At 38.5% G+C, this 14342-nt stretch overlaps 1 protein-coding gene across 1 annotated transcript in view; it reads left to right on the forward strand.

Annotated features, from left to right (window-relative positions):
* CACNA1C (calcium voltage-gated channel subunit alpha1 C) overlaps positions 1 to 14342 on the forward strand; it is a 480830-nt gene that overhangs the window by 297657 nt on the left and 168831 nt on the right. The window contains exon 10 of the mRNA XM_083572199.1: positions 2218 to 2390. Coding sequence (XP_083428325.1) covers positions 2218 to 2390 — 173 coding nt within the window. The remainder of the gene's footprint in view (positions 1 to 2217; positions 2391 to 14342) is intronic.

The raw sequence follows: 14342 nt of genomic DNA on the forward strand, positions 1-14342 counted from the left end.
AAATTTTAGAATTTGAATTCTAAGACCAGACCCCTGAGTGATTAAAGCACATAAGTTGTCTATATGCCATAGGTCTTTTCTTGTTATTACATTAGTGAAGCAGTTTCATAACCGTTTAATGAAATGTTGACCATAGAGAGAAAAATAATACCTATTGCTTATTGGGTGATTTCCATTAATTTCAATGGGATTATTCTGAGAATGACTAACGTTGGATATCACCCTATGCATGTGACATCATGGTAAAGAATTGGTAAAAAATGAATGGAAGTATATGAAACAAATTTTAACCTATTATGATTATTTATTCAGTTTATATCCCATCCTTCCTCTGGAAGGTGCTTCTCAGATTATTATTTTTCTTGGCTAACAACTCTCCATTGTAACTCCATTTAATCATTGAAGGACAGGGCAGGTTTTTTGTTTGTTTTTGTTTCTAGCCTTCTGAAAAATGGGGGTCAGAAACAAAAAAAAAATGGTGGTAAAATAGGAAAGATTTCAATTTTTACATTTTATACATATCAATTGAAAAATGCAGGTTGCCCATTAGCTGTATAAACATTTGTTACCATACACACTTAGCAGATTGCGGATTTGTTCTGAGGAAATTGCCCACATGAATGAAAGGGTAGTTCAGTCAACAAGCCTTTTGATAATTTGCTTTCTTGGTATGACAGCTAACAAGCATAAATAATTTATGCCCATTGTAAGATGTGGAACTGAATGGAAATTGCAGTCATTTCACAGAATAATGCCAAATAGGAATCATTTGGAGGTCATTCTTGGTCATATATTGATACTGAATAGATTCAAATTAGCACCATAGATGGAATTTTTTAAAGAATTTCATTTGATATTCCCAGAGACAGCAGGCCTTCATAGATCAGATTTTAAGATACTGGTTTTTGTACTACTTTGCTGTTGTTGCTGTGGAATGATTTTTCAAAAACACTAATTTTTCCAATATTATCCTTGCAATAACTCAATAGTAGAATTTCTTATTTGCCAATAATATTGGCCATTTGATTGCCCTTTTCACCCATTGCTGTCTTTTTTATTTGTATATATTTTATTTGTATATATTGCTTGTTTTATGTTGCTATGGCCGTTGGCTAATGCGAATAAAGTTTATCTTATCTATCTTACTCATATAAAAACACGCTGATTCCCGGACCATCCGCGGGCCGGATTTAGACGGTGATTGGGCCAAATCCGGCCCCCCGGCCTTAGTTTACCTACCCATGGGCTAGAATTATTTTTTTAAAAATTCATTATTTGCAAGCAGAAAGTCTCAAGTTCAGTTGTCAGATCTCTACTTAAAAAGTTTACAGGGAGCAGGATGGGAAATAAGGATGGGTATCATTATTTCTAGTTGATACTTTGGGAGCAGTTGGTACACAGCAGCTTTGAAAATGATCAGACTATCTAAAAAGGCATCAGACAAATATGAACACTAATTTTTCCACTTCCTGGTTCCCCATACATTAAAGAGTGTTAACAATATTCAACAAGCCTTCAATGTGCAATAATGTTTATACAGTGCTTGGAAGGAGAAAGGCATTGGATTTCTCACTATCCATCTTTTGTCTACAGTTCCATGCCACAGAGCTTCAGCTTCTAGTAGAAGCACTTCGTTTTTTCCACATTTGTCATATTTGTGATGTATCCATCTACCTTATGGCAAAGCTGTCTTCTAGAACTGATCTACTGAGCTGTTTCTGATCTTCCTGAGGGTTAAGTGGAGCTTCTTGCAATCCTCCACTTTAAAGTCTTTATTATGAAATTCCTAAGAGAAGATGGAGCAAAGCCTGGCATGATGACAGATATACATTGGCACATACAGAAGCTTGGAGTTTTGCCTTGAGTTGAGAAAAGACTGTCCTTATGTTACTGCAGTACAGATAATAGTTTGCTCAAGATTATTCAGAATAATATTTTCCTGCAAGCATTTTATAAGAAATAATAACAAAAATAATCATTAATTCTCTTTGAGAAATGATTTGAGATACAGAACAAGTAGCTGACATTACCATCTTAAAGATAAGTCATTGTGTATAAAACAGAAGAATCGCATGTATTAATATGGGTTGAAATTAATATGGACAGCCAAGTTACCATAGCAGGAAATTTATAATCTCCAGTGCAATTCAAGCTAATTCTTTTCTATCTTTCTTTTGGTCTCCTGTTCTCATCCTTTAATCCCCTCCCTCTTGCCAGGGAGTTTTCTAAAGAGAGAGAGAAAGCAAAAGCTCGAGGTGACTTTCAGAAGTTGCGAGAGAAACAACAGCTGGAGGAGGACTTGAAGGGATATCTGGACTGGATAACTCAAGCAGAAGATATTGACCCAGAAAATGAAGATGAGGGCATGGATGAAGAGAAGCCCCGAAACAGTAAGCAACTCTCCTCTGTTTGTCCTAGGGTGTCTAGCCAGCAATTAATGTTCTTTATGGGCTGCATTAATGAACCTATGCTCAGGAACTTAAAAGGGCGCACCCAAGCCTTGCTAAGATAAATTTTGCCATACTGCAACACTATCAATGTTTCCTACATAAAACTGGTGAAGGGAATGGAAGGTCCACCACCAGAGGTGTCGTGTGGCAGCAGAAAAAATAAAAACACTGTCCATGGTGGAAAACAAAACCAGGTACTCCAAGGGTGCTTGGGGGCATGTTGGGGGAGGCTGTGGATCCATAGGATCCCATTTATTCTTGGTCCCCTGACACACCCACCCCACAGTGCCAGCCAGGATAAAGAGATGCATCTTCCAGTCACCAAAAACTATATGGTGAAGTTGCCAGACACACCTCTGTGGTAAGGAATTACAAAACCTTGGGACTGCCACAGAAAATGCCCTCTCCTGCATTACACACACACTGAGCTTCAGAAGACAACAGATCTACCAAGAGGGTTCCCACTTAATACCCAAGAGGAGCTGTTGGGAAGCAGACAGTCTTTCAGATATTTGGGACTTGAGTTGTTTAGGGCTTTAAACACTATCATGAGTACTTTAAATTGGGCTCAGAAACAAACAGGCAACCAATTTGTGAATGCTACTCGCCTGTTCGTTTCTCTTACCTCCACTGAGAGATTGATACTCACCAGTATTAAGGGCAGTGCTTTTTTTAAAAAAAAAATGTTTACGGGTGCTCTCACTTTCCTACTCATATTGAAATACCGCCCCCTCAATGAGGCCAAACTTAGATTCGCAAATGTTTAGAGGTATGCATCCCCCTGCGTCCCTCCAGAAAAAGCACTGATTAGGGGGATTAGTAAGAATGTTTCTAAAATCCATCCTTCTTTATTTCTCTCTGGATTTTATTAGTGTCATAATGCCTTGTCCTGGTCACACGGTGGCATCAATGTTTTTGCTTTCTGTCACTGTGTTTTCAAAATTTGTAATCATGACATCACATTAATATCACACTGAGTGCACACATAACCCCCCCATGCCCATAGCTTTTTCCTTATTAAAATATATGTATCTTAATGTAATGGTGAGTACAACTGGGTGCTAAAATAAGTCTGTGATGCTTTAATGTGTCCTGCAAATGGCATAGCTGGGGGTGGGGGGTGACCCCATGATGAATGGGAGAAATGAAGGGCTGCAACAAGAACCAACAGTGCATTCACCATTTCTGAAATTAATTAGAAAATTTCATTTTGAATAATTGGAAGACAGGCAAGGCAGAACACTGTGGAAGAGAAATCTGTCCACCCATGGGCACTGGTATTTGGCAGTGTTTCAGATAATATAATGGGATACAGAGAATCTTACCCTTTCATGCTCTTTTTTAATCAGCACAGAAAACCTCTACTCTTTATTAACTCCTGGGGATATTTTTCTTTCATTTATCTTGAAATACCAGGTCTTAAACCTTTCATACTATTAGCCAATTAACAGACAGTTCTTTTGTTCTTAACATTCATTGTTGAAATGTTCATTATCAGCTATATTCTTTTGGACAGGGAAAACCCAAAATATTTCCATAGATATACTCTGCTATCCCTGTCAAATACCAAATAAATAATACCTGATAAATTCTTTATATGGCCAAACAAGCATAGATTTTCATTAAAACTATATCCTGTCTTTGTGCAGGCACCTTCATTAAAACTTTTGCTTGAGTAAAAACTCAAGAGATAGGCCTTGGAGAATGGTGTTAGCTCTTTAGCTAAATGCTTGCATTTCTGAAATCAACCAAATTTATTATAATTTATTTAATATGACTATAGAGTTATTAATTATGAAAAGGAATTAAAATATTAAATCAGAGAAATGTATTTGTGTATCAGACTTCTATCCTACTTTTAAAAAGAGTGCTTTAATACTATTAAGAGAGATTCTGAATAGATTTTCCTAAATTACCGCTGAATCGCCCCACTGAGTGGCTGATGTGCACAAAGGAAAAGATGCAATTGAATAAGGATTAGATATGCCCCTCACCACAGATACAAGGGTAGTCAGGGAAGGTAGCAGGTTTCACTCACATCATAGTGGTGCATCAAAGTGTATCCATTTCCTTTCCGCATACAAATAAGTTGTTGCTTTTCAGTCATATGGAAAAAAGCAAAGCATTGTATTGGAGACACTCCCAACTTGTAGAAAAGATCTACCAACCAGCCTTAACTGAAAGAGTCTGCACAGAAGTGTACAACTTGTCTATGTGCTCTATGTTATGCACTATAGCTCTCAAGCATACCTACAATATGCTATTGTCTCTCCACATAATGGTGGGAATTAGCTAGTTATATAAAAGGAAGAGATATGCATGCATAGGTCCCAGGTTCAACTTGTTGCATGTCTAGGTAGTACAGGGAAAATCTGTATGTCTGAAACTGGAGAGCCATCACCAGTCAGTGTAAACTGTAAACAATATTGAACTAGATGGGCCAATAGCCTGACTATAACTACATATGGAATGTATAATATTAAAAATGGGAACCCATTATGTTAAACCATGTATGCCAAGCACCCAGTTTCAGAGTGTTACTCAAATCCTAGAAGGCTTATGATAGATGCATATTGAAGATTGAAAAAGGAATGCATTATGAAGACAGTTATTGGATGACAGACAGTATTTATGCCTGCTGGATATACAGATAATCAGTGATATAAGATCTACCATTGAAATTCAGGGCTTAATGTCATTTATTGGTCATTAATCTCAAAAAGTAACCAGTGGTATGTTTTGTTTCTGGAAGAGATATTACCTTAAATACTATAATGTTGGTGCCTGAATTTCAACTTTCAGGTTTGCTTACTTACTACCTAAATGCAAACTTGACTCCTACTTTGTCTGCTGAATCAATGCCACAAAATCACACAGTAGTTCCTTAAGTTGTTTGAAATCAATCTTGAAGTCCAGAGCGCATGTCGGACCACCACCAAAACTGAGTAAGGACAGCAACATCATATTAAGAAGCGCTAGATTAACTGATGGACCACTTGGTTCTGGCAAGGGAATGATGTGATAATGAGGCTTCAGTTCCATACCACACCATACATTAAAACCACATATCTTCCCGCAAAGAATCATGGGAACTGTAACTTAATTACAGGATTCTTTGGGAGAAGTCATACACTTTAAATATATGATGGGGATGAGACCATTTGTTCATGTCAGATTGGCACAGAAGTCAGACGATGAAGAAAATAATCAAGCAGAAGTTGGATACATCTTTGATGGGGTTCTTACTTGCTTCATGTTTGCCGTTTAAATGGTACCTCTTATTTGCAATATTGTTTTCATTTGTAATTAATAGTTAAAGGTGTATTTCAGATGTTGGGTTATCTTTTGTTAAAGCTTGGTGAGTTTTACAACCTGAACCTACACATACAGAAATAGGCACCACTGAGTTCAATAGAGCTTAGTTGAAGGGAATTGTGTATAGGACTGCATTCATGCTAATTCTAATAAATAGTGTAACATGGGCATAGTTGTGGACTATTTGGGAACATGGCTGTTGGGGTTATCCTGATGAGCACCTGCACATCATATTTACCACTATGCCATTGCTTAGACCTATAGGGATGTAAAAGAAACACCTCCTCTTATAGGATGCAGTTGAAAACTAGCAAGACTTTAACAGGACTGATGCCCAGAATCACTCAGATCCTCATGTAGTTAAGCTAGAAAAACAATGGAAATCTATGTATCTCCCATCTTAACTATGTAGAAGTGGCTAAGACAGTTCATATGGTGGTGACAGCTACAAGGGTTTTGGTTGTATATCAGCGCTGTCTGAATCTCAATGGGAATATGATGTAAGTGAGTCTGTATGAAAAAGACAGAGGTTAGAAAAACAGACTGGGGCATCTGATGGAAAGAAGGAGACTGATAAATGGTTCAAACTTTCACAGGAAAAACAGATATGTATTCAAAAGCAACAACAATTTTCTTGGATGGTTTTATAGGATGTTATTGACCTTTTTGGTCACCTTGACATAAAATGATTTGGGAGCAGACGGGTAGAACACCCACCAGGCTTGCTCTTTCTGCATTCATTTGTGGAAGCCAGGGAGCTTCAATGGGGTTATGCTGCTTTTCCCAAATGCTGGTGCCTTAAGAGGTTATATGAAAAATAAAAGGGCTGCTTACTAAAACAGCCCACATTATATTGTTCATGGGCAGTCCCATAGTTTAATTTTAGTTGCTGAAACATGGTATGTATGAGTGTGTGCACGTGTGCATCCAGTTCAGTAGCGTAGTCATTAAGTAGACAGCTACTTTGCTTCTTGGTTTTTGTTCACTAATAGATGTACAGGAAGTGTCAAGGAAAAGTCAGCTTCCTTTTGGAATGGAAGTTCAACATGGGTTCTTCTCAAACCCACATTATTCCCCCTCTGTATTACTAGGCACATAGCCTGATGGAAAGGAGTTAGAATATTTTGGCTATCCTATATAGCTGTGATATTTGGGGAGCTCTTCTTGTATTAAAAAATAACAGCCAAGGCACAGCAGCAGCAGAATTTGCCTAAGTGAGAATCATGAAATAGCAGAGGTTGGGAGCCAAGCTGTTTATCAGTTCATCTCCTTAGCTCACCAATTTAGCATCTGGAGAGCAGTGCCATCCAGACCAATTCCTTTTGCTCCTCAAGCACAAATACCACAAAACAAAATACAACGTCATGGAATGATTTATTATCTGCCATCAAAAATTGATCGAAGGAGAGAGTGCAACAGTGTCTACTTTTATCTTTTGCCACTGAAGTGGAAAATAATCATTCAGTAACCAAGGAAAGATTAGCTGCAAATTCTAACAATTGTAGGCATTATGCAAGAGAGCCTGACTAAAGCGCCACAGGAACAGCAGTTACTGTGGTGGTGGAATACACTGTGTGTGTCTTGGGGGAACAGGGGGAGAATTAGACACATGCCAGAACTTTCACAGAGAAGAAACTATTGTCATTACTTGTCACTATGTCATTACTTAAGGATCCATAATTTATCTCATGCATGCTGACTTGAAAGTAAATGCTGCAGCTGGCACCAATTTTATCTGGGATTAGGGAATGTGTCTTCCTGGTCAAAGGATTTGTCAAAGGACAACTAAACCAATATTGTTGGTCCTACATTGCTTGGGGCTGCATACACACCATTCATTTAAAACTTCCCTCAGCGAATCATGGGAGCTGGCATTTAACTCTTATAGAACTGCAATTCCAAACACCCTTAACAAATTGCAGTTCCCAGGATTCATTGGAGGAAGTCATGTGCTTTAAATGTGCACAGCCTGGGTATGTGCACAATCTGGATCCTGCCATGGTTTGGAAAAATTAACAATAAGCAATGGAAACAACAGTCACTAATGTTAACATTACTGAAATTCCCAGTGTTTCACTTTAATTAATAGTTTTATAGCTTCTGCAGTATGTGAGCAACTCTTCTTACTTAGAGAGGGATTCAACAAGTTTTCAAAATAATTAGGAGCATATTTTATGTTTCTGGTGCATCTCTCGGGCAGCAGTAACATTGCTTCATTGTTCCATAGTTTTCATTGCCTCCGTGTTCCTCTTCTTCTTTTTCTGTTTCAAAGGAACCTGTGATCATGAAACAAAATGGAAGTTGAAAAAGAAAGCAACAATTTTAAAATAAAAAATAAAAACTTATCACCAGCCTTTCATTGTCTTCTCGTAGTTGCTAGTTGAATGCAAAATAGAACCAACATGTGCACCCAAGGATAATCACGACAATGAGGACAAAAGGAGGAGGGAGAGAAGAAAGAGTCATTGGCTTGAGAGTCAGGGTCCAATGCATTTGGGATGATAATAAAATGCTTAAAAACAAACCTGTATTAATATTATAAGATTCTAATTCTAAGGAATCCCAATGCCTGGACTTTGGCTCCAAAAATTTGTAGCTTTTAACTCCTCTATTCTTTTATTGTGGGATAGTTCACATATTATCCCAATAGCATGGTAACCTTTGATAAACCAATAAACTCTCCAAGTAAACTGGCTGAGTGGTTACCATCACATGCTGCAAGATTCTCTTGCCATTCAAAAAGTACAAATTTTCAAAGCATATCAGGCCTGTGCATCACAATAAACTTTAATTTTAGAGAACTACCCAGAAGCTCCAACCTGCCTTTATTTTTAAAAAAAGAAAATTGGTGCTACACCTCTTCTTCTTCTGCAGGGAAGGAGAAAGATTGCAAAGTGAGAAACCTTTTCCTAATCCCACCTTAGAAATAAAAGTAAAAGTTGGTGTACAACGTACCAAGTCTATTTGATAGTTTATTTTTTTATATAATTTCTCAAATTCATATATTATTTAACTACAATTGTCTCTAAGCAGTGCACAAAAATCTCAATACAATGGAAATAAAAATCAGTTAATATAGCCACATGATTTAGATTTGTTACAAGCACATTGTGATCTGCCTCTGAAATCAGTCGTGTAGGGCCACATGGGGAATTATGCCTCAGGCTGAAGGAGCTGTCCTTAGTGAAAGGATATATTTTGTTCCAGTTCCTTAATAAAAAATTAAGACATAAACAGCATCCTGATTCATAGCAATACCCACACATAACACATGACAGTGGGATAGTGCACAATTTTAAAGTAGGGAGGGAGTGGAAGTAGAAGCCTTTGGTTAAAGAAGAGCACCTACCCATACACCTGAACTGTTTTTTATTCATATTAACATTACCACAGCACTGGAGTCTGCTGTACCCCTGCAGCAGAAATAAAATACAGATCTCAGCCATACTTCTCATTCTAGTACCATAGTGTCATCAGCTGATTTCCAAAGTGGGTAATGTGGTTTAAAAAAGTAAAAATTAAATTTATATCCAAACCTTCTTCCCAGAGGGGATCAGGACTGCATGGGGTGATCATGTTGTTGTTTAGTCGTTTAGTTGTGTCCGATTCTTCGTGACACCATGGACCAGAGCACGCCAGGCACTTCTGTCTTCCACTGCCCCCCTTAGTTTGATCAGACTCATGTTTGTAGCTTCGAAGACACTATCCAACCATCTCGTCCTCTGTTGTCCCCTTCTCCTTGTGCCCTTCATCTTTCCCAACATCAGGGTCTTTTCCAGGGAGTCTTCTCTTCTCATGAGGTGGCCAAAGTATTGGAGCCTCAGCTTCAGGATCTGTCCTTCCAGTGAGCACTCAGGGCTGATTTCCTTCAGAATGGATAGGTTGGATCTTCTTGCAGTCCATGGGACTCTCAAGAGTCTCCTCCAGCACCATAATTCAAAAGCATCAATTCTTCGGCGATCAGCCTTCTTTATGGTCCAGCTCTCACTTCCATACATCACTACTGGGAAAACCATAGCTTTTATTATACGGACCTTTGTTGGCAAGGTGATGTCTCTACTTTTTAAGATGCTGTCTAGGTTGGTCATTGCTTTCCTCCCAAGAAGCAGGCATCTCTTAATTTCGTGGCTGCTGTCACCATCTGTGGGGTGATCATAGGAGAAGACAAAACTTCCACACTCAGCAGACCACTACAGGACCACAAGAATGGCCTTTTCTGCAGACTGTAAGACCTGGGGTAGCAAATACAGGGAGAGGCACTCCTTCATGTAACTGGGTCCCAATTCATTCAGGGCTTTGTAAGCTAAACATAACACCTTACATTGGGCCCAGCAGCAAAAAGGAAGAATGTGCAATTCTCAAATAATTCATTTTATGTGATCTTTTCTTGGTGCACTGCTCAACACTCCTGTGGCCATAGGAGCCACCTCCTAGGAGCTGAGGAGGCTTTGCCCCCCTAAAATATTTGAAGGGGCCAAGCCCCCCCCCCAAGTTGATCATAGAAACATAGCATCTTAGAGCCAGAAGGGACCTAGGATCATCTAGTCCAAGCCCCTGCAATGCAGGAATCTCAACTGAAACATCTATGACAGATAGCCATCTAACCTCTGCTTATAAACCTCCAAGGAAGGAGAGTCCATCACCTCTTGTGGGAGTCTGTTCCACTTTGAATGTACATTGCCATTCAAATCATGTGCATGCACCGTGCCATGTGATTGATTATGTAGGGCGGTACTTACCTGCCTCCCCCCATATCTTATTAAAGCTGGCACCCCTGCCTGTGGCCATCTTTTGCATCAGCTTCAGCTTTTGGACTGTGTCCCCACCACCACCTCACAAGGTGATTTCACAGATTTTACAAATAGAAACTTTGCTCTCTTAAACCATCCATGAATGAATACCATGCAAATCTATCCTTTGAAACTATTGCTTAGGAATCTAAAATATAGTATCATCATGATCAACTCACAAAGAACAGAGTCCTGGCAGTAAAAAGCAAAATCCTAGCCTTTGTGTTTCCAGAGAGAATCTTGAAAGAAGCTGTTTAATAAAACCCCCAATGCCAAGTCATATTTACTAGGAGAAGAGAATGATAAAACAGCCTTACCATACATGGCTTCTCCCAAGGAATCCTGGGAACTGCAGCTCCCAGAGCTGCAATCCCCAGCACCCTTAACAAACTACAGTTCCCATAGTTCTTTGGTGGAAGTCATGTGCTTTAAATGTATGATGTGATAATAAAAAAGTTGGAAGAGGGAGTGGTACACAGGAAGAAAAGGAAGAGGACATGGGCATGGACGAAGAGAAAAGCCATGGGGAAGAAAAGCAGAGCAAATGAGCAGGGAGGAGAGATGGGTATGCCGGGAGCTGCAGAGGTAAGGAGGGCTGATATTCATGAAATAACCAGACAAATGTTGGACTGTACCTTTCTTGTATAATTCTGTTTTCCCCAACCAGGACTTTAAACGTATACACCTCTTTCTCAGAGAATTTGTCCAGATTAAATCAGTCTAGTGACAAAAATATTTGAAGAATCATGATGAGAATAGCAGGAGATATAGAAGGTTATAAATTAGTTACTTTGACAGCTGTGTGAGGGAAGCTTGCATAACACCTGCCCACACAAGGCCTAATTCAAGGTAATATTAACAGTTCCTCGCTTCTATGAATGCTCCAAAAAGTATTCACAGACTACAAAAAGCGACTACTGCAAACCTATCAAATATGCCTGTTTTTTAATTCCGTTTGCTGCAATTTATCCATTTTCACTGTCTGAAGAGTTGCAGAAGTTAAAATTACATACTTGAAAAGCTTGCTTTAAGAGGAAATCTCTTTAACTCGAAAAAGCATTGTTTAACCTCTTGATTCCAAGCTGAAAACAGTGCCTGTTGCATTTTTCTGCCCTATAAGATTTTATGATAATGGCAAACCTGTTAGTAAAACTGCCTGAAGGCACACTCCTGAGGTGTGCTGTGTTCAAAATTACAAATATATTTAGTAGACATAACATTATGTTAGCTGGATGTTAAGAATGCTGAAAGGTATTTTATTATCATTTCAGACTAGTAGCAGGCAGCCTACAGTCTCAATTTAAAAACTTAATGTTAAAAAATTAGTGAAATGTTATATTACCTGGTAATTATATGCACTTGGGAACTGCCTTTGGGCCAGAAAATAAATTCAGTATAGTTATGCTTTTTTGGGATTGCACTAGTTCAGCCTGCAGGTGGGAGAATGCATATTTAAATGTTCCCTTTTCCAAAAAATGTACAAAATTTGCATATTAGGGAGAAAGATTCAGTTTAGCTTCCTGTTCCACCACATGTGCAGGGAGGTTTTGTTTTGTTTTTAGAGGAGTCAGGCATGGTACAGTATAGAAACAGCTTTTTAGGTTTTAAGACTGCTGAATGTATAAACTCAGTCATTTCTTGGAACTCTGATTTTGGATTATTATTATTTTTTGTAACTGAGGGCTCTTGAGGAAACATGTGTTTCCCCCTCCCCTTTCATTTTTCTTCTTGTGAAAGGATGTTCAGTATGATGATTCAGAAATTATTTAAACCTTCTTTGGGCTTTTGTCTGAACATGTGAGAGTTATAAGTGCCTAGGGGGCAGGGTGTGCATGCAAGCTTATGCATTTAGCATGAAGAACTGAAAGGGGTTTCAGAGTGATCTTGAGATGAAGAATGAAAGGTGGCATCTAAACAAGAAAATGTTGAGGTAATTCAAACTGTTGAGGTCTTCAGTTACCTCACACAGACTAAGTAAGTGTGTGTTCCAGTCATGAGAAAGAGGTAAGATTTCTAGATTTCCTAGAAATTACAGTGCACTATAGAATAGTTGGCAATGGAACTGACCAGAGGGAAGTCAAACTTTAATCTTAAATTGTGACCAGGTTCTGGTGTGAGATGTAAGCCTTGTTGAATGGATTGCAAACAGTGATCACAGTGCTATCAAACATAACATCTGTAAGTGCAAAGAAAATTCAATACAGACACTTTTAATTTCAGAAGAGGAAACTTAACAAACTTACCAGTAAATAGGTCTTAGCAGCAGTGAACATCACCACATCTTGTGGCAATGAATTCCGTAAGTTAATTCCATAAGTTAATTTTGGACTCGGTTGAAAAGGTCATACCATCTTTTTGTAGCAGTTTATGCTAGTGAAATGTAACAGGCGTTTTGAACCTTTTTAAATTCTTCTACAAAGTATCATTTTACACTCTGTAAGAAATGCCATTACGAATTGTCAGCATACAGTTCTATATAGACTCTAGTGTTCAGTACTGAGATTCATTCACATGGGCAGAAAAGAGGAAATTCATATGTGACTTCCACACTGGTGCAGCTTTCTGCATACTCGGTATAAATAAATGTAGAGTATTTGATTGTTTCCAGGGCACTATGCCACTGCTAATAAATGTGGTACAAAGAAAGTATCCTTTCATATAGATTAATTGATAAAAACAAATGAGGACAGCGTCTCCATAAACCAAGGAAGATAATGAAACTAGGGTCCTGAGATGAAACAGAAAGTCTTTCTGGTGATGAAGCTGATCACAAAATGTAACTTGATTTAAGGAAATTGCTTCACAACTGAACACGAAAACCTGGTTCTGTATTGTGAACAACTGGAAAGTAAATTATGTTTCCTACTTTGAATAATGCCAGTGCTGTTTCTTTGTTGTGTAGAGTCCAAGCAGGAAAATTGTTGCCTTGCTAGAATATGAAAATAACATTACTTGAGTGGCATGGAGAAGAGACATGCATTGAGGATCTTGCAGCTGGTTGGTATGGCTACAGTATGTGTAAGGAGTACCATCCATTGTGGAGAAGATGTAAAGCCAGGCAGGAGGAATAAAGCCAAGGATAGCATTATTCCAAAGAGCTACCGGTACACAATGATGTGTGGGGAGGTGGTAGAGATGGAGCCTAGCCTGCCCTGAAGTAGCTGTCTTGCACATGGATCTGGTTGAAGGGAGTGTTCTGATGATGACACATGGTGTGGTTTTACTGTTGAATATAAATAAGGCTGACACTATAAAATTGGCTGGGTGGGTCATGGGCAGGATTTGAAATATAAGCAGTGGATTACTGAAAGAACTAATAAAAGTGAAGTTCAGATAATAAAACACATGTATTGTAAAGCAGTTAATAAAAAGTAGCAAAAAACAAACACCAGGAAAGCAGGGGTGGGAAGAAGAAATTTATGTTGAAAAATGTATATGAACATAAGGGACCTCTGAATAGAAGGTGTCCAATTTTGATTGTCAAATCTGTCCTCTGTGCAGTTCACTTACTGGCTCTATTCTGTTCCACAAGAGCTCCAGCAAATATGTATAGCCACATGTTACTGGTAGTGCTTGCGATTTCACAACTAAAATATCCTGTAAAATGTTTGGTGATGAGATTATCATAGGACTGATGTGCAGGGTTTTTGAGCCAATGTTACTGTAGTAGCTGAGATTTTTATTGTATCATATTTTTAGGAAGGAAACAGCTGGTTCCAATTAACTGCTGATACATGTCTCCAGAAAGTGTGCCCCTAATAAAACATGACTATCAAGAAATCATGTT

Source organism: Podarcis filfolensis (assembly GCF_964270895.1).
Source record: "Podarcis filfolensis genome assembly, chromosome: 10".
NCBI lineage: Eukaryota > Metazoa > Chordata > Lepidosauria > Squamata > Lacertidae > Podarcis > Podarcis filfolensis.